Source organism: Salvelinus sp. IW2-2015, linkage group LG36, assembly GCF_002910315.2.
Source record: "Salvelinus sp. IW2-2015 linkage group LG36, ASM291031v2, whole genome shotgun sequence".
Classification (NCBI taxonomy): Eukaryota; Metazoa; Chordata; class Actinopteri; order Salmoniformes; family Salmonidae; genus Salvelinus; species Salvelinus sp. IW2-2015.
In genome coordinates, this window is record NC_036875.1 from 2,244,935 (window position 1) to 2,271,384 (window position 26,450).

Consider the following 26,450-nt stretch of genomic DNA (forward strand, 5'->3'; position numbering starts at 1 on the left):
TGAATATGTGTAGCCTTGAGCCGATGAGGACGATAGGAGAAGCCATCAAAACTTGTGACAACTCACAAAAAGTGGGGAAAGAAAAGCCTCAGTTTTCCTCTGTGCATCACGTCTTATGGTCTTCCTTTGTTTTGCCTTCCCTTCCCTTCACAGGCTTGGGCTGCCATCCATTCCACGTCTTATTATAGTTGACGGGCCCTAGCCGGCGGTATGGAAGGGGAAGTGTTGAATTTCAAAGAATGATGGCCGAACCAGTCTCTGCCTATTAAAAGCACCAGCGAGCACTGTTTGGGCAACCCGAGACACCAGATCTGGAGAAACAAGTATGTATCTTCAGTGCTTGCGCAAACATCCACCTCCTGTCCTGGACTGACAGCAATTACATCAATTCCCCATAAACGTGCTGATCCAACGGCACTAGGCAGCCTAGGCGTGGAGGAGGGGTGCGTTCAAGAGGAGAGATGTTTTTATAAACGCCAGTTGTTGTTCTCTCAAACAAATCTAATTAGGCAGAAAATGACTTGAGCTCTGTGTGTGTGTGTGTGTGTGTGTGTGTGTTAGTGAATACAGTGTGTGGTTGTGGTGTGTAAAAATGCAGGGTGTGAATAGAAAAGCACAGCCGGGCTAAAATGATAAGTATTTTTAGATGACGGGGATCACAGAGTCCACATTCTTCCACTGGTTTCAGCACAAACCTAGTTCCTGTTGTCCCCCAACAGCAGGATACGGCACCAGTTTGATAAGCCATTTGTGAAGCCTTTTCACGCCATCTGCCTTTTGTCGTCCCTCTACGCTCGTCAGCTTGACACAAACACGAAAGGAAAACACGAGGACTCAAACAAACTGAGCACATGAAACTGTCAGTACATATATATATATCACACACACACTGCTCAAAAAAATAAAGGGAACACTTAAACAACACAATGTAACTCCAAGTCAATCACACTTCTGTGAAATCAAACTGTCCACTTAGGAAGCAACACTGATTGACAATACATTTTACATGCTGTTGTGCAAATGGAATAGACAAAAGGTGGAAATTATAGGCAATTAGCAAGACACCCCCAATAAAGGAGTGGTTCTGCAGGTGGTGACCACAGACCACTTCTCAGTTCCTATGCTTCCTGGCTGATGTTTTGGTCACTTTTGAATGCTGGCGGTGCTTTCACTCTAGTGGTAGCATGAGACGGAGTCTACAACCCACACAAGTGGCTCAGGTAGTGCAGCTCATCCAGGATGGCACATCAATGCGAGCTGTGGCAAGAAGGTTTGCTGTGTCTGTCAGCGTAGTGTCCAGAGCATGGAGGCGCTACCAGGAGACAGGCCAGTACATCAGGAGACGTGGAGGAGGCCGTAGGAGGGCCTCCCCCTCATACCACCCTCATGGAGTCTGTTTCTGACCGTTTCAGCAGACACATGCACATTTGTGGCCTGCTGGAGGTCATTTTGCAGGGCTCTGGCAGTGCTCCTCCTTGCACAAAGGCGGAGGTAGCGGTCCTGCTGCTGGGGTTGTTGCCCTCCTACGGCCTCCTCCGCGTCTCCTGATGTACTGGCCTGTCTCCTGGTAGCGCCTCCATAATCTGGACACTACGCTGACAGACACAGCAAACCTTATTGCCACAGCTCGCATTGATGTGCCATCCTGGATGAGCTGCACTACCTGAGCCACTTGTGTGGGTTGTAGACTCCGTCTCATGCTACCACTAGAGTGAAAGCACCGCCAGCATTCAAAAGTGACCAAAACATCAGCCAGGAAGCATAGGAACTGAGAAGTGGTCTGTGGTCACCACCTGCAGAATCACTCCTTTATTGGGGGTGTCTTGCTAATTGCCTATAATTTCCACCTTTTGTCTATTCCATTTGCACAACAGCATGTGAAATTTATTGTCAATCAGTGTTGCTTCCTAAGTGGACAGTTTGATTTCACAGAAGTGTGATTGACTTGGAGTTACATTGTGTTGTTTAAGTGTTCCCTTTATTTTTTTGAGCAGTGTATATATATATTCTGTCAGTGTTTGCATTAGCGAGAGCCATAATCTGAAGTTGTTTCCTAAACAGAGGTATTTATTCTGCGATGACGATCTGTTCGTTCACACTTTAGGACACAGCCTCTCTTTGGAAAATGGAACACAGAGAGGGAGAGAGAAGTCTCTCTGTAGTACCAGTGAGCTCTGGTACTGAGTACTACTGGACTGACTGGGAGAATCAGATGGGCCTTCACTGGAGAGGACAGCTGTCAGTGCCAACAGTGCCACTCTCTCACACACACACACACAGACTCACGCAGACATGCACACAGAGACCAAAACTACTTAACAATGACACCACTCACCAATTCAGCCTTGGGCTTTTGTCTGCGCTGCTGTTGAAAGGCTATAGCCTACCCTGGTTGCCAAAAGATGAAGACGCAAAAAAAAACATTTCAATTAAATAAAAACTATTGCATAGAGAGACAAAAGTAGGCATGGTACACTATAGAGAGACCGTGTCAAACACAAGTAAACACATTCTTACACAGTGAGTCCACCCACCAACGTGTCTAATCTGAAGGCTCTAAATATGAACAGGAAACAGTATACCATGCTGTCAGTGAGAGCTTGTTGCGTAATGTTAGAGATTATGGTGAGAGTGAGCGAGAACGTGCGAGACAGAGCGACAGCACGAGAGCGAGCATGAGAGAGAGAGAGTGAGCAAGTGACCCCTCTGACCCAACAGCGGGAGAAAGTCAATAGAAAACAATAGCAGAGTAGCCTATAAATGGAAACAAGCAAGATCCAGCTCTAACCTCGCCAATCTTATGGCTGTGACAGGGATTTGAGAATCCATATGAACCCAAGACAAAAATAGGGCCCATTTCACCGACATACATGGTGGGCTTAGGGAAGGGCCTGCTAGCGGAACATGATGTGAGCAGGATCAGCTGGCTTGCATAAAAGAGTGATAAGGCAGTAGCTAGAATGACACTGTCATCATGGAGGTTTAGGGGGAAAATCCATATGGCCAACGTGGCGACTAACTGGAGCCAAGGGCTAGGTGGCCGACATCAACGACTGGAACTAGCCTAACTGCTAATGAGCTAATGATACACAGATCAGGTTTTTTCCTCACCAAATGACCTGATCAAGAAAAAGTGTGGGTTTGACGTAGCCCATAGGCCTTTGAAAAGATGGCGACGAAGAACATGGCTGACGTTTTACATTCTCCCAACCAACTGCGCAATTTTTACAACTATTTTTTTGCATAACTTATTTTGTAACTTATTGTCTTAATGTTGCTGCTACCGTCTCTTATGACCGCAAAAAAACTTCTGGACATCAGAAAAGCGATTACTCACCGCGGACTGGAAGAAACTTTTTCCTTTAACAAGTCCAGCGAGAAGGATACCCTGCTTTCACTGGAACAGGCCCAGATCCACGCCTTTTGCGTGAGGAAAAGATGCCGGAAAGGGGGACGCAGATCGGGGATCCTTCTGAGAATCCATAGGCGAGCGAGTAAACTCCTAATTAGAGGTCGGCCGATTAATTAGGGCCGATTTCATGTTTTCATAACAAATCGGTAATTACGGCCGATTACATTGCACTCCACGAGGAGACTGCGTGGCAGGCTGACCACCTGTTACGCGAGTCCAAGGTAAGTTGCTAGCTAGCATTAAACTTATCTTATAGAAAAACAATCTTAACATAATCACTAGTTCACTACACATGGTTGATGATATTACTAGTTTAACTAGCTTGTTCTGCGTTGCAAATAATCAATGCGGTGCCTGTTAATTTATCATCGAATCACAGCCTACTTCGCCAAACGGGTGATGATTTACCAGCATTCGCGAAAAAAGCACTGTCGGTGCACCAATGTACCTAACCATAAACATCAATGCCTTTCTTAAAATTAAGACACAAGTATATATTTTTTAAACCTGCATATTTAGTTAAAAGAAATTCATGTTAACAGGCAATATTAACCAGGGAAATTGTGTCACTTCTCTTGCGTTCTGTGCAAACAGAGTCAGGGTATATGCAGCAGTTTGGGCCACCTGGCTCGTTGCGAACTGTGTGAAGACCATTTCTTCCTAACACAGACTGTAATTACTTTGCCAGAATTTTACATAATTATGACATAACATTGAAGGTTGTGCAATGTAACAGCAACATTTAGACTTAGGGTTACCACCCATTCAATAAAATACAGAACGGTTCCGTATTTCACTGAAAGAATAAACGTTTTGCTTTCGAAATGATAGTTTCCGGATTTGACCATATTAATGACCTAAGGCTTGTATTTCTGTGCGTTTATTATATTATAATTAAGTCTACAATTTGATAGAGCAGTCTGACTGAGCGGTGGTAGGCAGCAGCAGGCTCGTAAGCATTCATTCAAACAGCACTTTCCTGCGTTTGCAAGCAGCTCTTCGCAATGCTTGAAGTACAGCTCTGTTAGACTTCAAGTCTATCAACGCCCAAGATTAGGCTGGCAATACTATAGTGCCTATAAGAACATCCAATAGTCAAAGGTATATGAAATACAAATGGTAGAGAGAGAAATAGTTATATAATTTCTATAATAACTACAACCTAAAACTTCCTAACTGGGAATATTATAGACTCATGTTAAAAGGAACCACCAGCTTTCATATGTTCTCATGTTCTGAGCAAGAACTTAAACTTAAACTTTTTTACATGGCACATATTGAAATTCTACATTCTTCTCCAACACTGTGTTTTTGCATTATTTATTAAATCAAATTGAACATGTTCCATTATTTTTTTTGAAACTAAATAGATTTTTATTTAAATATTATATTAAGTTAAAATAAAAGTGTTCATTCAGTATTGTTGTAATTGTCATTATTACAAATATATATAATTTATTTTTAAATTAATAAATAAATATACATATTTTTATTTTAAATAGCCGATTAATCGGTATCGGCGTTGAAAAATCATAATCGGTCGACAACTACTCCCATTGCCTTCCATTCTTCTTGCCAACGTGCAATCGTTAGAAAATAAAATCGATAACCTAATATTAAGATTATCCTACCAATGGGACATTAAAAACTGTAATATCTTACGTTTCACCGAGACGTGGCTGAACGAAGAGATCGATAATATAGAGCTGGTGGGATTTTCCATGCACCGGCAGAACAGAGACGCTACCTCTGGTAAGACGAGGGGGGGATGTGTGTCTTTTTGTCAATAACAGCTGGTGCGCAATGTCTAATATTAAAGAAGTCTTGAGGTATTGCTCGCCTGAGGTAGAGCACCTTATGATAAGCTGTCGATCACACTATCTACCAAGAGAGGTCTCATCTGTATTATTCGTAGCCGTCTATTTACAACAACAAAGCGAAGCTGGCACTAAGACCGCTCTCAACCAATTCTATAAGGCCAAAAGCAAGGGAAAAAATGCTCACCCAGAAGCGGCACTCCTTTTGGCCAGGGAGATGCATACAAAGCTCTCCCCCGCCTTCCATTTGGCAAATCTGAACATAATTCTATCCTCCTGATTCCTGCTTACAAGCAAAAACTAATTGATGTACCAGTGACTCGCTCAATGCGGAAGTGGTCAGATGACACGGATGCTACACTACAGGACTGTTTTGCTAGCACAGACTGGAATATGTTCCGGGATTCATCCAATGGCATTGAGGAATACACCACCTCAGTCATCGGCTTCATCAATAAGTGCATCGATGACGTCGTCCCCACAGTGACTGTACGTACATATCCCAACCAGAAGCCATGGATTACAACCAACATCCACATCGAGCTAAAGGCTAGAGCTACCGCTTTCAAGGAGCGGGAGACTAATCCGAACACTTATAAGAAATCCCGCTATTCCCTCAGACGAACCATCAAACAAGCAAAGCGTCAGTACAGGATTAAGATTGAATCCTACTACACCGGCTCTGACAGGGCTTGAAAACAATTACGGACTACAAAGGGAGACCCAGACGTGAGCTGCCCAGTGACGTGAACCTACCAGATGAGCTAAATGCCTTTTATGCTCGCTTCGAGGCAAGCAACACTGAAGCATGCACGAGAGCACCAGCTGTTCTGGATGACTGAGTGATAACGCTCTCGGTAGCCGATGTGAGCAAGACCTGTAAACAGGTCAATATTCACAAAGCCACGGGGCTAGACGGATTACCAGGACGTGTACTCAAAGCATGCGCGGACCAACTGTCATGTGTCTTCATTAACATTTCAACCTCTCCCTGACCGAGTCTGTAATACCTACATGTTAAAAGTAGACCACCATAGTCCCTGTGCCCAAGGAAGCGAAGGTAACTTACCTAAATGATTACTGAAAAGGCGGGCCGAACAGGCCACCATTAACATCGACGGGGCTGTAGTGGAGCGGGTCGAGAGTTTCAAGTTCCTTGGTGTCCACATCACCAAGGAACTATCATGGTCCAAACATACCAAGACATTAGTGAAGAGGGCACAACAAAACCTTTCCCCTTCAGGAGACTGAAAAGATTTGTCATTAGCCCCCAGATCCTCAAAAGGTTCTACAGCTGCACCATCGAAAGCATCCTGACCGGTTGCATCACCGCCTGGTATGGCAACTGTTCGGCATCTGACAATAAGGCGCTACAGAGGGTAGTGCAAAAGGCCCAGTACATTACTGGGGCCAAGCTTCCTGCCATCCAGGACCCACAGTTGAAGTCGGAAGTTTACATAAACAAGTTTTAAATGACTCCAACCTCAGTGTTTCAACCACTCCACAAATTTCTTGTTAACAATCTATAGTTTTAGCAAGTCGGTTAGGACATCGACTTTGCGCATGACAAGCAATTTTTCCAACAATTGTTTAGACAGATTATTTCATTGTATCACAATTCCAGTGGGTCAGAAGTTTACATACACTAAGTTGACTGTGCCTTTAAACAGCTTGAAAAATTATGTCATGGCTTTAGAAGCTTCTGTTAGGCTAATTGATATCATTTGAGTCAATTGGAGGTGTACCTGTGGATGTATTTCAAGGCCTACCTTCAAACTTAGTGCCTCTTTGCTTGACATCATGGGAAAATCAAAAGAAATCAGCCAAGACTTCAGAAAAATACTTGTCGACCCTCCCCAAGTCTGGTTTATCCTTGGGAGCAATTTCCAAACGCCTGAAGGTACCACGTTCATCTGTACAAACAATAGTATGCAAGTATAAATACCATGGGACACGCAGCCATCATACCGCTCAGGAAGGATACGTGGTCTGTCTCCTAGAGATGAAAGTGCGAAAAGTGCAAATCATCCCAGAACAGCACAAAGGACCTGTGAAGATGCTGGAGGAAACAGTTACAAAAGTATCTATATCCACAGTAAAACGAGTCCAATATCAGCATAACCTGAAAGGCCGCTCAGCAAGGAAGAAGCCACTGCTCAAAACCACCATAAAAAAGCCAGACTAGTGTGCAACTGCACATGGGGACAATGATCGTACTTTTCGGAGAAATGTCCTCTGGTCTGATGAAACAAAAATAGAACTGTTTGGCCATAATGACCATCGTTATGTTTGGAGGAAAAAGGAGGAGGCTTGCAAGCCAAAGAACACCATCCCAACGTGAAGTACGCGGGTGGCAGCATCGTGTTGTGGGGGTGCTTTGCTGCAGAAAGGACTGGTGCGCTTCACAAAATAGATCTCATCATGAGAAAGGAAATTAGATGTGGATATATTGAAGCAACAGCTCAAAACATCAGTCAGGAAGTTGAGCTTGGTCGCAAATGGTCTTCCAAATGGACAATGACCCCAAGCATACTTCCAAAGTTGTGGCAAAATGGCTTAAGGACTAGAAAGTCAAGGTATTGTTAAGGACTAGAAAGTCAAGGTATTGGAGTGGCCATCACAAATCCCTGACCTCAATCCTATAGAAAAGTTGTGGGCAGAACTGAAAAAGTATGTGCGAGCAAGGAGGCCTACAAACCTGACGTACGTTACACAGCCTGTCAGGAAGCCAAGTCTAGGACCAAAAGGCTCCTCAACAGCTTCTACCCCCAAGCCATTAGACTGTTGAACAATTCATAAAATTTGCCGCCGGACAATTTACATTGACCCCTCCGTCCTTCCCACCCCTCTTGTACACTGCTGCTACTCGCTGTTTGTTTGTTACCTATGCATAGTCACTTCACCCCCACCTACATGTACAGATTACCTCAACTAGCCTGTACCCCTGCACACTGACTCGGTAGCGGTTCCCCCTGTATATAGCCTTGTAATTGTTATTCTTATTGTGTTACTTTTTATTATTACTTTTTATTTTAGCCTACTTCGTAAAAATGTTCTTCTTGAACTGGTTGGTTAAGGGCTTGTAAGTAAGCACTTCACGGTAAAGTCTACACTTGTTGTATTTGGCGCATGTGGCAAATAATATTGATTTGATTTGATTTCATGTTCCTGCTCAGATAAAACGAGGGCTCTGTCACCACTGTGTTAAGTAGGCTAAACAAGACCTTTTTTGGTTAGGTCCAGGTTAAAGTCTGTGAAATAAGAAAACAAAAGAACATTTACAATGACAAACTGTTTGATGAAGAATGCAAAACTCTAAGAAAGAAATTGAGAAACCTATCCAAACAAAAACATAGAGACCCAGAAAACCTAAGCCTACGAATGACTAAAACAATACAGAAATAGACTACGGAAAAAGAAGGAACAGCACATCAGAAATCAGCTCAATATAATTGAAGAATCCATAGACTAACCACTTCTGGGAAAATTGGAAAACACTAAACAAACACAGAGTTATCTATCCAAAACACAGATGTATGGGTAAACCACTTCCCCAATCTGTTTGGCCCTATAACAAAGAGCAAAAACATATACATGATTAAATACAAATCTTAGAATCAACTATTAAAAGACCACCAGAACCCACTGGATTCTCCAATTACATTGAATGAACTACAAGACAAAATGCAAACCCTCCAACCCAAAAAGGCCTGTGGTGTTGATGGTATCCTCAATGAAATTATTAAATAGAGACAACAAATTCCAATTGGCTATAGTTAAAATCTTTAACATCATCCTTAGCTCTGGCATCTTCCCCAATATATTTGGAACAAAGGACTGATCACCCAAATCCAAAAGGAAGTCAATTTGACCCCAATAACTACCGCGGGATATGCTTCACCAGCAACCTAGGAAAATCATCTGCCTTATTAACAGCAGACTCGTACATTTCCTCAATAAAAACAATGTACTGAGCAAATGTCAAATTGGCTTTTTACCAAATTACCGTACGACAGACCACGTATTCACCCTGCACCCCCTAATTGACAAACAAACCAAAACAAAGGCAGTCTTCTCACGCTTTCTTGATAAAAAAAAAAAAAAAAAGCCTTCGACTCAATTTGACATAAGGGTCTGCTATACAAATTGATGGAAAGTCAAATGTCTTGTTTGCGGACAATCTGGTGCTTCTGTCACCAACCACGGAGGACCTACAGCAGCACCTAGATCTTCTGCACAGAGTCTGTCAGACCCGAGCCCTGAGAGTAAATCTCAGTAAGACAAAAAGTGTTCCAAAAAAGGTCAGGTCGCCAGGACCACAAATACAAATTCCATCTAGACACCGTTGCCCTAGAGCACACCAAAAAAACTATACATACCTCGGCATAAACATCAGCGCCACAGCTAACTTCCACAAAGCTGTGTGAAATATCTGAGAGACAAGAAGGGCCTTCTATACCATCAAAAGGAACATACCAATTAGGATCTGGCTTAAAAATACTTGACTCAGTTACAGAACCCATTGTCCTTTATGGTTGTGAGGTCTGGGGTCCGCTCACCAACCAAGAATTCACAAAATGGGACAAACACTAAATTGAGACTCTGCATGTAGAATTCTGCAAAAATATCCTCCGTGTACAACGTAAAACACCAAATACGCATACAGATCAGAATTAGGCCGATACCCGCTAATGATCAAAATCCAGAAAAGAGCCGTTAATTTCAACAACCGCATATAAAGAAACGATTCCCAAACCTTACATAACAAAGCCATCACCTACAGAGAGATGAACCTGCAGAAGAGTCCCCTAAGCAAGCTGGTCCTGGGGCTCTGTTCACAAACACAAACAGACCCCACAGAGCCCCAGGACAGCAACACAATTAGACCCAACCAAATAATGAGGGGAAAAAAAGATAATTACTTCACACATTGGAAAGAATTAACAAAAAAAAAAGAGAGCAAACTCAAATGCTATTTGGCCCTAAACAGAGAGTACACAGTGGCAGAATACCTGACCACTGTGACTGACCCAAACTGAAGGAAAGCTTTGACTATGTACAGACTCAGTGAGCACAGCCCTGCTATTGAGAAAGGCTGCCGCAGGCTATGTGCACACTGCCCACAAAATGAGGTGGAAACTGAGCTGCACTTCCTAACCTCCTGCCAAATGTTTCACCATATTAGAGACACATATTTCCCTCAGATTACACAGATCCACAAAGAACTCAAAAACAAACCCAATTTTGATAAACTCCCATATCTACTGGGTGAAATACCTCAGCGTGCCATCACAGCAGCAAGATGTGACCTGTTGCTACAAGAAAAGGGCACCATTGTAAAAAACACCACAAATACCCATATTTGTTTATTTATTTTCCCTTTTGCACATCCGTACAACACATATATGTATCATTGTATACAACACATATCATTGTATATAGACAATGACATTTGAAATGTCTTTATTCTTTTGGAACTTCTGTGACTGTAATGTTTACTGTAAATTTGTATTGTTTATTTCACTTTTTATTTGTTCACCTTTATTTAACAGGGTAGGCCAGTTGAGAACAAGTTCGGATTGGCTGTGTACAGGTACAGTGATCGGTAAGCTGCTCTGACAGCTGATTGTTAGAGATGGACATTTGTCTCCAGCTTCAGTGATTTTTGCAATTCGCTCCAGTCATTGGCAGCAGAGAACTGGAAGGAAAGAAAGCCAAAGCAGGTGTTGGCTTTGGGGATGACCAGTGAGATATACCTGCTGGAGCACGTGCTACGAGTGGGTGCTGCTATGGTGACCAGTGAGCTGAGATAAGGCGGGGCTTTACCTAGCAGAGACTTGTAGATGACCTGGAGCCAGTGGGTTTGGCGACGAGTATGAAGCGAGGGCCAACCAACGAGAGCATATTGGTCTCAATGGTGGGTAGTATATGGGGCTTTGGCGACAAAACGGGTGGCACTGTGATAGACTGCATCCAGTTTGTTGAGTAGAGTGTTGGAGGCTATTTTATAGATGACATCACCGAAGTCGAGGATCGGTAGGATGGTCAGTTTTACGAGGGTATGTTTGGCAGCATGAGTGAAGGATGCTTTGTTGCGATATAGGAAGCCGATTCTAGATTTAATTTTGGATTGGAGATGCTTAATGCGAGTCTGGAAGGAGAGTTTACAGTCTAACCAGACACCTAGGTATTTGTAGTTGTCCACGTATTCTAAGTCAGAGCCGTCCAGAGTTTTGATGCTGGACGGGCGAGCAGGTGCGGGCAGTGATCGATTGAATAGCATGCATTTAGTTTTACTTGCGTTTAAGAGCAGTTGGAGGCCACGGAAGGAGAGTTATGGCATTGAAGCTCGTCTGGAGGTTAGTTAACAGTGTCCAAAGAAGGGCCAGAAGTATACAGAATGGTGTCGTCTGCGTAGAGGTGTATCAGAGAATCACCAGCATCAAGAGCAACATCATTGATGTATACAGAGAAGAGAGTCGGCCCGAGGATTGAACCCTGTGGCACCCCATAGAGACTGCCAGAGGTCTGGACAACAGGCCCTCTGATTTGACACACTGAACTCTATCAGAGAAATAGTTGGTAAACCAGGCGAGGCAATCATTTGAGAAACCAAGGCTGTCGAGTCTGCCAATAAGAATGTGGTGATTGACAGAGTCGAAAGCCTTGGCCAGGTCGATGAATACGGCTGCGCAGTAATGTCTCTTATCGATGGCGGTTATGTCGTCGTTTAGGACCTTGAGCGTGGCTGAGGTGCACCCATGACCAGCTCTGAAACCAGATTGCATAGCGGAAAAGGTACGTTGGGATTCGAAATGTTCGGTAATCTGTTTGTTAACTTGGCTTTCGAAGACCTTAGAAAGACAGGATTGGATATATATAGGTCTGTAGCAGTTTGGGTCTAGAGTGTCACCCCCTTTGAAGAGGGGGATGACCGCGGCAGCTTTCCAATCTTTGGGAATCTCAGACGATACGAAAGAGAGCTTGAACAGGCTAGTAATAGGGGTTGCAACAATTTCGGCAGATAATTTTAGGAGGGTCCAGATTGTCTAGCCCGGCTGATTTGTAGGGGTCCAGATTTTGCAGCTCTTTCAGAACATCAGCTATCTGGATTTGGGTGAAGGAGAAATGGTGGGGGCTTTGGCGGGTTGCTGTGGAGGGTGCCGGGCAGTTGACCCGGGGTAGGGGTAGCCAGGTGGAAAGCATGGCCAGCCGTAGAGAAATGCTTCTTGAAATTCTCAATTATAGTGGAATGCCATATACTTAACTGATACATTATCCTAGCCATGTCAGAATTGTTTCCAAAATGCTTGGTTGGGACCCATTGATGGGTAGTGGCTGATTCCTTTTGGGTTGCCACTTGAGGCTGGGTGCTGGCTAGAATTGTTCTAGCCTATGTGTGGCCGACTTCACAAGAAAGCGAGCAGGAGCAAGCGCCAAAAGCTTTAGAAGAGTCACAGTAAAACAGGTTCAATGACCACTCCAGTGATTGTAGAAACTGAATAGGGATTGTTCGAATGTAGCCTCGGCAGCCCATTAAAAGGCGAACACTGATCACGTCAAATCATTGAGACCTCAGGTCATGCCTAGTAGACATATTGCCTTCTCTGAACCTCACCCTCCTCAGCAGAAAATCAAAAGAATGATCGACCGCCATTTACTCAGACAATTAACAGCATCTGTGTGGAGTTACTCTTCACTGAAATTACACAGAGGACAAATCTGCTGCCACCCTTGCCTGCACACCCAGGCTCAGTTCTGAGAAGTTAATGCAAGCACAAGGGAAACCAAGGCTATCTATATCAGTGTCTTGTGTGAAAGTTGGACCAGCTGTTCTGAGCAGCATCAGTATGACATTAATTGCATTTTTAACTAATCCTTTGAAGAATGCATTTGTATTCTGGAATTCCTGTGGCTTGCTTAAAATAGAGCATTACTTGATACCCGATAGCCTCTCACGTCAGGCCACAAAATACAGACTGTACAAAACAGTTGCTACATGGAGGGAATGGGGCCGGGGACCAGTGAAGAGCTCGTGGAAAAAAAGAGAACGGACGTGGAAATCACCTTTTCACATCTGTCACACCTCTTGACGTTTCACAGCAATACTTTTTCCATGGCAAAAATGAAAACACAAAGCAGACCAAACTCTTTGGTCCTTTAAAAACCTGCTGTAAAAAAAGTGTGCTATAGGTTGGAAAATAAATAAAATGTGACTCAATGACAACATAATGTGTGTTTCCAACATTAGGGCTTTTTTCCCGAAAGAAGTTAATCCGCTTCGTGTTTTGTTTCCTCGCAACAATTACTAATGAGCATTGCGATATTGGTATCATCCGAGCCCTAGCAGCACAGAGAGAGAGAGAGAGAGAGAGAGAGCCTATGACAAGCAATTCATTACCAACAGATGTCTCCCTTGAGAAAAGACCATTATCTGACTAAAATCCACAGATACGGAGGCTGAATGGTTCTGTTGAGGTTTCTCTAAATGCTGCCAATCACTGTTGTGGCTAGAGACTAGGCCATTTAAACTGTCCCCTGTTGAATACTAAGAAAATATTGGTTTTGCTTTGACTGCACCCACTCTTTAGCTTTGAGAACCATGCCATGCGAGTGATTATCTGAATGAACGAGACATACAGAGACTTGTGCATGTTTTTGTGTCACTGTCCGGAACCAAAGAAAGGACTTAGGACTGCTTCACAATCCATTTTAAGATCATGGAATATGGGACGTTGCTGATAGGATAGCTCTTAGTATCATGAAACAGACAAACTAACTCGGCCTAACACTTTTTAAAACAGCAATCTGGGATTCCAAAAACAACAAAGCGGCCACCCCGCCACTTGTTTTGGTAAACAGCTGAAGGATGGGGCTTGAGAAAATGTAACCGCAGCTTGGCTACGGATGCAAGAACTGACCATCGATGAGTATGTTTCCGTGCACAGTAATAATTCGATATTAAAACGGATTATGGCAGTTGACAGATTATAGGACTATTGCATAAACACCTTACACTGCTCATCTTAAAAATCGATGCAAGGTCAAAATCGAAGTAAGCAAACGCCGATTAAAAGACCTGGTTCTGAATCATCTTTAGGAATATTAGGACATGTAAACACCTTACGTCGGCGTAACAGCTGTGCATTTGATCAGCGCATGTGCCAGCGCCAGCCGAGCGAGCTGCTTTCTTTAGTACGAGTGAAGTGAGTTCGGAACCATGTATGCGCCTAGAAGTAGTTCACGCACACATTTTACGTCTCAACTCAGAATCAAATATTCTTCCGAAAAATAACATGGTCGCTGTGGTAGAACGTTTATTTCGATTGGCAATTTTCTGCATTGATCAGAGTGCCATCAGGTAGCCTGATTTCAGATGTGTCCATGTAAACAGGATTATTAGGGAAATCGTTCCTCTTGCAAAGCATGTAAACCTTTTAAATCTGACTATCCACAATAAACTGCATTATTGTGTGCATGTAACCATACTCTCAAACCCTGTACCTGGAGAGCTAACCTCTGGTTTGCAATCCAACCCCAGTTGTAACTAACCTGATTCAACCAGCTAATTATTTGAGTCGGGTGCGGTAGATTACGGTTGGAGGGAAAGCCTACAGGACGGTAGTGCTCCAGGAACAGAGTTGGAGAGCCATGATCTATGATATGAAAATGGTTGGCTAGTTTTAAATATTTAGAAACTACAGTGTTAAGTTTGGTGTCACACTTTTGTCCCAGACCCAGCTAACACACCAGACTGGAAGGTTCTCTAGAGCTCTGTTAGTGACCATCTGGTTCTTGGTCACCTCCCTGACCAAGGCCCTTCTCCCCAGATTGCGCCGTTTGGCTGGGCGGCCAGCTCTAGGAAGAGTCTCGGTGGTTCCAAACTTCTTCCATTTAAGAATGATTGAGGCCACTGTGTTCTTGGGGACCTTCAAATGCTGCAGAACTTTTTTAGTACCCTTCCCCAGATCTGTTCCTGGACACAATCCTGTCTCGGAGCTCTACGGACAATTCCTTCAACCTCATGGCTTGATTTTTGCTCCGACATGGACTGTCAACTGTGGGACCTTATATAGACAGGTGTGTGTGCCATTCCAAATCACATCCAATCAATTCAATTTACCACAGGTGGACTCCAATCAAGTTGCAGAAACATCAAGGATGATCAATGGAAACAGGATGCACCTGAGCTCAATTTCAAGTCTCATACATGTACCAAAGGGTCTGAATACTTATGTAAATAAGGTATGTATTTTTTTATATATATACATTTGCAAAAATTTCTAAAAACCTGTTTTTGCTTTGTCATTATGGGATAGTGTGTAGATTGCTGAGGAAATTGTTTTATTGAATCCATTTTAGAATAAGTCTAACAATAACAAAATGTGGAAAAGTGGTCTGAATACTTTCCGAAGGATAAAATCACCAACTGAATAAAATCAACTATATGTAGGCTATTAAGCTTGTCTGATGTTTTAAGCACTGCAATTAAAAATGAAGACACTAATTACTACAGAGAGAGCCAGTAGAGATCAATATAGCCTAACCAGAAGAACAAAAACCTGTTCCAGACCATCCTCCCGCTGCTGCTGGCCTACCGCGATTATGCTGTTAAGCTCCTGAAGTTGCCAGCAATAGGCTACACCAGCGGTCAGCAAACTTTTCCATTTGGAGTGTCAAGTTATTGTCCCATTTCTACTGATCTGCGTGCCACAGTTATGAATTTCATATGCACCTTTTCCTGGAAGAGTTTAATTTATAATAAAGTCTTCATATCTCAAAATCAATGTTACGTGGTTAATCAAAATTCTATCTATATGAAACTGATACAAAAAAAAAAAAAGTAACTTCTATTGCCAATATGTAAAAATAGCCTACATAAAAGGCAGCAACTAAAAACATTGAAGCCCGCAGGTAGAAAATATCCTGATAAAAGTAAATATCCTATAAATCACATTGGCTACGCACGGTCTGTCTGCAAGGAACTTGAAACATTGTATCAACTATTAACTTGGTCTGGCCCAAAGCTCCTGCTAGCAAACTTGCAATATTGTATAAAATATTCTAGGCCCTCAGAATTTCCAGTGTCAGTGCTGGACAGACATACACAGCTGTAGGCTATTTGCACAAGGGATAAGAAGTAATCAGGTAGGCCTATTTTAGGACTTTTCCACCAGATCAGAGCATGACATTTTTTTCCCCCTTTCATGCTGAGTGGTTATCAAAAGGGAGAGCTGGAAAGATTTTTCAAATAGGCTACGTTGAGTAGTTAATAGTTGATACAATGGATGTTTATTTGCCACTTGAGGCAAATAAAAAATTACTTTGAGAAGCTACACAGTGATGGTGAGTTAAGGCAATCAGAAATAGTATCAGATCCCCAGATGGGCACATTTATAGGCCTACATTTGCACACAGTCCAGGTAGCCTAAGCCTACTTCTATGCATAATCAGGTGCGTGTCCTTACTCAAGATTGACAGAAACACTCCTAAAATAAAAAAAGACTCATAGCAAAAGGTCTGAATACTAATGTAAATAAGGTATTTCTGTTTTTTTATTTTTAATACATTTGCAAACATTTCTAAAAACCTGTTTTCGCTTTGTCGTTATGGGGTAGTGTATAAATTGATGAGAATTTATTTGAAGCAATTTTAGAATAAGTCTGTAACAATAACAAAATGTGGAGTCGGAATACTTTCCGAATGCACTGTATTTTGGCTACACCCATCCAATGATGATACATTTCTAGGGCTAGAGGTTAGGTTGATGAATTGGGACTGAGACAAATGAGTCTAGTGAGCAGCAGCCTTACCTTTTTCGTGCTGACAGACCTCCGTAGCGCCCTCCCATTGGGACCCACTACTCTGGCGTTACCACTGCTCCCAGATGGTAGTGTGTGTGTAGAGGGGGGGCTGGAAGGCGCACCGAGGGGTGCAGAAGACCTCTCCGTCAGACTTCTCTTGGACGCCACATTGTTGTTCTCATTGAAGGTCATCGACCTTTTGTCCTTAGTGTCCCCAAGCCCCAGGTCAATGCTCTGTCCACTCTTGATCAGGCCCAGGTAGTCTTTGAGTATCAGCTGGGTCGTTGGCTCACTCAACCAGTTGAGGAAGAGCTCATCCACTTTCATTTTAAGCACCGGTTGCAGGACTTGTGGCGATGGCATGTTGTTAACCTCCATCTACTACTTTGACACCACAGCACCTGTCAATGGGGAAATCAAATAGAGAACATGGGCTGGGGAGCTACGTAGCTGGCTAGCTAGATCCCTTCAGATATACCAGTGGGCAGTTTTCATCACGTTAGATACGTTTAGGAATGGGTGGCCAGTAATAAACTGGTCCTGAACATCTCTAAAACTAATAAGCTTTGGAAACAGAAAACTGAATGAGATCAAACGATGAGAAAATGAGCAGAATGTTGGCCAAAAATCCATCTCGCTCTATCTCCTCCCACTACCGGCCAAAAGGCTTCCTCTCATCCCGAGTGGCGCAGCGATCTAAGACACTGCATCTCAGTGCAAGAGGCGTGCGTCACTGCAGTACCTAGTAGAGGTCGACCGATTAATCGGAATGGCCGATTAATTAAGGCCGATTTCAAGTTTTCATAACAATCGGAAATCGGTATATTTGGACACCGATTTGGCCGATATTTATCATTATATAAAAAAAATACACCTTTATTTAACTAGGCAAGTCAGTTAAGAACACATTCTTATTTTCAATGACGGCCTAGGAACAGTAGGTTAACTGCCTTGTTCAGGGGCAGAACGACAGATTTTTACCTTGTCAGCTCGGGGGATTCAATCTTGCAACCTTACAGTTAACTAGTCCAACGCTCTAACCACCTGATTACATTGCACTCCACGGGGAGCCGGCCTGTTACGCGAATGCAGTAGAAGCCAAGGTAAGTTGCTAGCTAGCATTAAACGTATCTTATAAAAAACAATCAATCAATCATAATCACTAGTTAACTACACATGGTTGTTGATATTACTAGTTTATCTAGCGTGTCCTGCGTTGCATATAATCGATGCGGTGCGTATCGTTGCTCCAATGTGTACCTAACCATAAACATCAATGCCTTTCTTAAAATCAATACACAGAAGTATATATTTTAAACCTGCATATTTAGCTAAAAGAAATCCAGGTTAGCAGGCAATATTAACTAGGTGAAATTGTGTCACTTCTCTTGCGTTCATTGCACGCAGAGTCAGTGTATATGCAACAGTTTGGGCCGCCTAATTTGCCATAATTTTACGTAATTATGACATAACATTGAAGGTTGTGCAATGTAACAGGAATATTTAGACTTATGGATGCCACCCGTTAGATAAAATACGGAACGGTTCCGTAATTCACTGAAATAAATTGTTTTCGAGATGATAGTTTCCGGATTCGACCATATTAATGACCTAAGGCTCGTATTTCTGTGTGTTATTATGTTATAACTAAGTCTATGATTTGATAGAGCAGTCTGAGCGGTGGTAGGCATCAGCAGGCTCGTAAGCATTAATTCAAACAGCACTTTCCTGCGTTTTGCCAGAAGCTCTTCGCTGTGCTTCAAGCCTATCAACTCCCGAGATTAGACCGGTGTAACCGATGTGAAATGGATAGCTAGTTAGCGGGGTGCGCGCTAATAGCGTTTCAAACGTCACTCGCTCCGAGACTTGGAGTAGTTATTCCCCTTGCTCTGCATGGGTAACGATGCTTCGAGGGTGGCTGTTGTCGTTGTGTTCCTGGTTCGAGCCCAGGTAGGAGCGAGGAGAGGAATGGAAGCTATACTGTTACACTGGCAATACTAAAGTGCCTAGAAGAACATCCAATAGTCAAAGGTTAATGAAATACAAATGGTAGAGAGAAATAGTCCTATAATTCCTATAATAACTACAACCTAAAACTTCTTACCTGGGAATATTGAAGACCCATGTTAAAAGGAACCACCAGCTTCCATATGTTCTCATGTTCTGAGCAAGGAACTTAAACGTTAGCTTTCTTACATGGCACATTTTGCACTTTTACTTTCTTCTCCAACACTTTGTTTGTGCATTATTTAAACCAAATTGAACATGTTTCATTATTTATTTGAGGATAAATCGATTTTATTGATGTATTATATTAAGTTAAAATAAGTGTTCATTCAGTATTGTTGTAATTGTCATTATTACAAGTAAAAGAATATTTAAAAAAATCGGCCGATTAATCGGTATCGGCTTTTTTGGTCCTCCAATAATCGGTATCGGTATTGAAAAATCATAAATCGGTCGACCTCTAGTACCTAGTTCGAATCCCGCCTGCATCACATCTGGACGTGATTGGGAGTCCCAAAGGGCGGCACACAATTGGCCCAGCGTCGTCCGGGTTTGGCCAGGGTAGGCCGTCATTGTAAATAAGAATTTGTTCTTTAACTGACTTGCCTGGTTAAATAAAGGTTAAATATATATATTTTAAATACCATATTTGATAGTGAGTGGAAACACCAACCGGATGCTTCACATTTATACATCCAATGAAATATCTAGCTAATTTTTCTATCTGTGGCATAATGGTACTTGAAGAGAGTTTTAACTTCCATATCAAACATCTTTATAGAAAAATGTGCCTAACGGTGGAGACAAACAGACTAACATAATGAAACATTCAAAAATAGATACAACCGAGTGTTTACATATTTATTTAGCTCTCCACTGCAATTACGCAGAACTATGTTGTGTGTAATTGCTGGCTATTCTTTAGATGCTGAATTAAGTCTCTCTTTTTTCCATTTTTTTTTAATGTGGTGTCAGAGCTCCAGTGCGCTCACAATAGTAGCTGCTTAAATCGTGGAGTTGAGTTTAAATAGTCTATGGATACTAACGTTAATGCGTTAGCTAGCCCATTCATAGACGCTACCTTAACATGCTGACCAGACCGGACACGTCGCGTGCACGAGCGTCGCAAAATAAATGTTGAAATCCATGTTATTCAATTATTGCACCCACACTGCTCGCGGGCGTCTGCGATGCCAAGGGCTAAAATAGAACTCCTTTCTACTTCTGATGCAGATCGCGCTGAAAGTCCTGCCTCTCCCATCTCCTCATTGGTTTATAGAAGCAGGTAGCCACGTGCCATCTCCTCATTGGTTATACCCACGTGGGTGATTGAAAGACGAACTGTTTTGCCGGTCGTCGTGGTAATACTATGAAAGTTTAGATGCCAATCACCATATAAGTTCAAAGATGAAAAAGCCTGGAAGGAGGAGAGATGACTAGAAACGAGTCGGTTGGCCGTTTTATGTGTGGATTAATTGTCGGAGTAGAGGACCTTGTGCATTTCAGGTAAAATAACAACTCAATGTTTATATCCCAGGACAAATTAGCTAGCAAAAGCAAGCTAGCTAAAAAGCACAAATGCAAGCTAACTAGCTAAATTGCTATACATGTTTAATGCTTTTCGACCTGTCCCCAAATTAATGTCATTGGTTCAGAGTTTGTTTTGATATTTTAACCTGCGTGTCGTGATCGCGTTTGGTGTAGGGGGACAAAATAAATGTATGCACGATAGCACACGTGCGCAGCCGGTTTGGGTTCCGTGTTAGCGCCTCGACGATATTATCTTCCGGCAAACGCATTAACGTTAGCCAGATGTTTTGTTAAAGCCCCGGCGCTTGCACTAACATTAAGACGCATCGCTTGCAGTACGGTTTTGGAAACATAAGGAGTGTATCTATCATATCAGCAAGATTATTATTTAAGGTTAAATTACTACACACCTGTATATGGTTAGGGTTTCCACACGGCATATTTACATGTTACAGCACTTCTTTATGGAAAACAGACAGAAATCAGAATCGACTGCCTGTGCTAATTAGCTATATGCATCTCCGAACACCTGTGTGTAAACGGAAGACAGATACCACAAAGGTGTTGTCACTGAAAACTACTGTCGGCAGCAAATGTTAAAACAGGGTACAGCAGTGGAGGCTGCTGAGGGGAGGACAGCTCATAATAATGTCTGTAACAGAGTAAATGGAATCGAGTCAAACACATAAAAACATGAGTTTGATGTATTTAATACCATTACACCAATTCCATTCCAGCCATTGCCACAAGCCGGTCCTCCCAAATTTTGGTGCCACCAACCTCCTGTGGTGTACAATAAGTACATTTTGCATTTGTACAATTATTTTAATGTGATTTGAAAGTAGATGACTATGTTCCTAGAACCGTATTGCAAATGAGAATTGATTCACATTTAGATTGAGTATTTAGCTGTTTTGGCTGCCAGAGCCAATTTGCCTGAACAGAATATGTAGCTAAGGTTCTTGGGTAACGTTAGGCTCCTTTAGTCCATTATTGGGCTAGTGCGGTAGCTAGAAAACTTGTTAGCTCATCTCTCGCGTATCAGACAGAGAGATACATTGGAAAGGAAAACCAAATAGGTATCTAATGTTTGGAAACTGCAAGAAACGCCAGCCTTCAACAGTAGTAGTTAGCTAATTTATCTAAACCGATTAACTAACGTTACCTTTTGCACGAACCCTGTCAAGATTAATGTTACTACGGTAACGTTAGCTTGTTGTTGCATTTAGCAAATTAGCTATGGCTCGCAAATCATTATCACAACAATTAGCTAATTTACCCAGCAGTTAAATAGCTAGACAGTTGCATCAGCCATTTCCTAATACTGAAAAGCAACATAATAAATAACAAGTTACTTAATCAAAGTTAAAATTAAAACAAATAACGTTATAGCTACAGCAGCATCTAGTTACTGCTTCTGTCGTGACACAAACTGCTACGCTAATTGGAGCAAAGCAAGCAAAATACCACTAGCTACGATAAAGGCATTGAAAGGAAATGTATGTAGCTAGCTACCATATACAAGTAGATTCACATTTTAAAGATTACCTGTATGTAAATTATAGTCAGGATACAAATTGTAGAGAAGCGTTCATTTCACCGGGGTTTACTTTGAATTCCAGATCTCGTTCCCTACCTAGGTAACCAGGAAGAGCAAACAACGCGGGAGCTCTCTGACAAGAAGAACGTACATACGTAACTTAATTAACCCTATCAGTCCTGAGACCCCATCAGAAGTCGGCTTTTCATTTATCTAACTTTCATTTATCTGTCCAGCCCGTATATTTAGCCTTTTTTTTGTTGTTGCTTTTTTTAGTTTTTTTAGCCTTTCTTTTCAGGACAACCAGGGGTACAAGTAGAACACAAAACAATGAATGAGTTTCCTAAGTGTTATTGACAAATGTCCAGTGCTTTACTTGGACTGAAGTAGATTCCGATTTATATTTAGGTGCAGGAGCAAATGTAAATAAATAAAAGTAAGGTTGGCCAAAGCAAAAACCCGATAAAGATACATTTATATGAATGCTCAGTGGGAAATTATTATCTAACTAGTCAGTGACAACTGTTTGGAGTTTGTGATAGAAAAACTCTGTACCTTCTAACAACTCTTGTGTAGAACAAAACATGTTCAGTCCCTGAGTCTCAGCTTTTCATAGATAGCATTTAATAGTTTCTAGCTCAAACCATTCGGACTCTAAAAACATTTTTGTAAAAAGACCGGCACCGGGCCCTTTCGGGATCTGCCATTGTCTCACAAAATCCACTCTAGCTCAAATCAAGTTGTATTAGTCACATGCACCGAATACAACCGGTGTAGGTAGACCTTACAGTGAAATGCATACTTATTAGCCCTTAACCAACAATGCAGTTAAAAAATATATGGATAAGAATAAGAAATAAAAGTAATTAATGAGCAGCAGTAAAAGTAATTAAAGAGCAGTTGTAAAATAGCGAGACTATGTACAGGGGGATACCGGATATTGGTTAGGGTATGTACAGTCACTGTGGGGACGATGTCATCAATGCACTTATTGATGAAGCCAATGGCTGATGTAGTGTTCTCTTCATTGCTATCGGAGGAATCCCGGAACATATTCCAGTCTGTGCTAGAAAAACAGTCCTGTAGCAACTGCTTCATCTGACCACTTTTTTTATTGATCTAGTCACTGGTGCTTCCTGCTTTAATTTTTGCTTGTGAGCAGGAATCAGGAGGATAGAATTATGGTCAGATTTGCCAAATGGAGGGTGAGGGAGAGCATTGTATGCATCTCTGTGTGTGGAGTAAGTTTTTTTCCCTCTGGTTGCACATTTAACATGCTGGTAGAAATTAGGTAAAACGGATTTAAGTTTCCCTGCATTAAAGTCCCCAGACACTAGGAGCGCCGCCTCTGGGTGACTGTTTTCTTGTTTGCTTATGGTGGAATACAGCTCAATGCTGTCTTAGTGCCAGCCGCAGTCTGTGGTGGTATGTACAGCTACGAGAAATACAGATGAAATCTCTCTAGGTAGATAATGTGGTCTACAGCTTATCATGAGATACTCTACCTCAGGCAAGCAATAGCTCGAGACTTCCTTAGATATCGTGCACCAGCTGTTATTTACAAAAATACATAGTCCGCCGCCCCTTGTCCTACCAGACGCCACTGTTCTATCCTGCCGGTACAGCGTATAACCAGCCAGCTGTGTGTTGATAGTGTCGTCGTTTAGCCACAACTCCGTGAAGCATAAGATATTACAGTTTTGAATGTCCCGTTGGTAGTTTAATCTTCCGCATAGGTCATACATTTTATTCTCCAAAGATTTCATGTTTGCTCGCAGAATGGAAGCAAGTGGGAGTTTATTCGATCTCCTACGAATTCTCAGAAGGCAGCCTACCCTCTGGCCCCTTTTTCTCCTCCTAATTACACAGACTAATGGTTGGTACCAACAGATGAAGAAGAAATAGATTAATCCAATGGCAGCTCAAACATACAATGTTTAAAAGGGGTTAGAAGTCCTAAATCATGCCAGCATTATGTGGGACTCATTGGGTTAAAGGGGCAATTTGGATTTAAACAACAAAGCTTCCCCGCCACTGTTTTGACAAACAGCTGAGTGATGGGGCTGTAACCACTCTCGAATTTAGAGACAGAGCTATGGATGCAAGGACTCAAAATGTTATCAAAATGATAGTTTTAACAATAGAATTACATATTAGAACAAGACTTTATTCATTTAGTAGAGTAATTTAATAGAATATCTGTGGTTTTAACCATGTTTTTAGGCCACAGTGTTACTATTTCAGTGTTAACAAACAATGGAGTAATAAAAACGTATATTTTGAGTTCCGGTGGGGTACGACAGTGGAACTAAGTTCATAAGGTAAATATTATTCATTTAAAAGTCCAACAATGTATGTTTCAATCACAGATTGCCATGTAATCAATTGCAAATCGCTGAAATCATTTGATAACCACATGACCACAAATGAAGTGAGCGCCTTGTTTCCTCACATCCACTCACTCAAGAAGAAAGGGAAGATGGTTTGGAAGTATGCCGTATTCACACCATTCTGACACATTTATCAGAGACCATTTTGTCATGAGTGAGTGAGAATGTGGTCAGTGTTTTAAACAATAGCCTTACCCTAAGACATAACACTGTAGACACAAAGACAAAGACAGGTAGGCACCCACAAATGGTGTGATATCAGTGCTGTTATTCTACTTTTTGCCAGTGTAGCGCAGATGCATAAGTGTTAGTTCTAAGTATCTTTTTGATTATACCGCAGCCAAATGAGGGACAAATTGGTAGTGTGTTGAAGATGTTCTTGCAACATGCATTTAATATAAGCAACATTTGACATCAACAATTTTCCTTGGAGCCACAATTTTCATTATCACTAACACTGAAGACGAGCATCATCCATCATCCATAAAAATCTAAATGTGAAACATTTTCATGAAATTGAGATTCCCTCCATGATGAATAACTAATAGTATTCACTGAGATGTGCAGTGTGTCAACGGCAGGGAAATTTAACCTATAAGGTCACACAAGCCAAATAAGAAGATGTTGTAATCAAATTCTTAAATTGTATTTATTCCTCCACCCTCCATTAAGAGCCATTGAGATAGAACTAAAAGGCCAGCAGGAAACTGGTGGTTATAATGGAGGATATAGGGAGAAAAAAATTCCATCAACAAAAAAATACTGCTTGTCAGCGTTTAGGTGTGTCCTATTATATAGCTGGAGTTGACTGTGGAAATGGTATACCTAATAAGGACCCACACACACACACACACTTCTCCCTGAAGATGAGATGGACAAGATGCCACCCTGTTTTACTTATCGTTCTATGATGCTATGCACATTACTAACAAAATCACAGAAAGCCCATATATTCAATACCCTAAAACTGCTTCTATTTCTTTCCATTTGTAAATGTCAACCACATTCCACTGCAGTTAAGCTGGTTTGTTTTATACCATTCATAATCCAGATTTGAGTTATACTCTAATTTCCCCACACTGAAGTACTGTACTTATTTCCAGGAAACAAGTATTATGTGTTCGATTTTTCCTGTAATAACTCGATCCTGCTTCTCTTTCCACGAATGACAATTCTTCATCTGTGTCTGATTCCAGTCTCTCTCTTCTCCTTCTCCCCCCTTTCCTTCTCATCCTACTGGAGACTCTGTAGGATGAGATGGGGCAGTGTTAAGCGAACTGGGCGGTCTTATTGATTACTGGAGAGGAGTCTTCTGAGGCAACATGGCTCCGCCACTGCTTCCCCTGCATAGGCAGTAACTCTGGGAGAGGTCAGTTCCAATAAAGGTACCATCACACACCCATACAGAAAACAAGTTGACGTCTTACGTCGGTACCCTCCGAATGAATCTTGCAAGGCTGCAACTTTTCCATAAAGAAAGTCCAACAGTCCAAGGCGGTCTTTGCACTACTCACCTGGAAATATAACCACGTTTAGAAAGGTCTGTAATTTTACTATATATGAGTAGCATAGTAATGAAGGAGGTAGAAAGCTATACATGTATTGCAAACGTGTTTTGTGCACACACAGACACACGCACACGCGTTAAGCTTGTTTGCCAAGAGCAAATGTATCTCACTGTTGTGAACATTATTGACTGGGTTCTCCTGATTGCTTCCCTTGATAACAGCAGTAACTAAAATCTGCTGCATTCAGAGTTTTCAGAAGCGAGGAACGTAATCAGAAAACTCTTTGTTCTTCTCAACAGAGAGCCTCATTTATCAGAAATGAGAGGAGAAAAGTGAAGACCTCAAAACCCTAAACCTTTCAACTTCTCAAAGCGTAATTACAGTGTACAAATAGGATTTTACCCAAAGCTGCAAACATGTTGTTTTTTCACGCCTGGAATGA

The 26,450-nt window shown here is 41.9% G+C and overlaps 1 protein-coding gene across 3 annotated transcripts in view; it reads right to left on the reverse strand.

Moving 5' to 3' along the window:
* Nucleotides 1-22,230, reverse strand: part of ppp2r3b (protein phosphatase 2, regulatory subunit B'', beta) — a 56,018-nt gene extending 33,788 nt beyond the window's left edge. Inside the window, exons 1-2 of one of the 3 annotated variants that reach the window (XM_023981755.2) lie at nt 22,119-22,227; nt 17,043-17,434 (exon numbers count right to left, since the gene is read on the reverse strand). In XM_023981755.2, the coding sequence (XP_023837523.1) occupies nt 17,043-17,411 (369 nt within the window). In that variant the 5' untranslated portion in view covers nt 17,412-17,434; nt 22,119-22,227. Of the gene's footprint in view, nt 1-17,042; nt 17,435-22,118 lie in introns of all 3 variants that reach the window. The other 2 variants (XM_023981756.2, XM_023981757.2) reach the window with 2 other exon arrangements.
* Nucleotides 22,231-26,450: the final 4,220 nt, after the last annotated feature.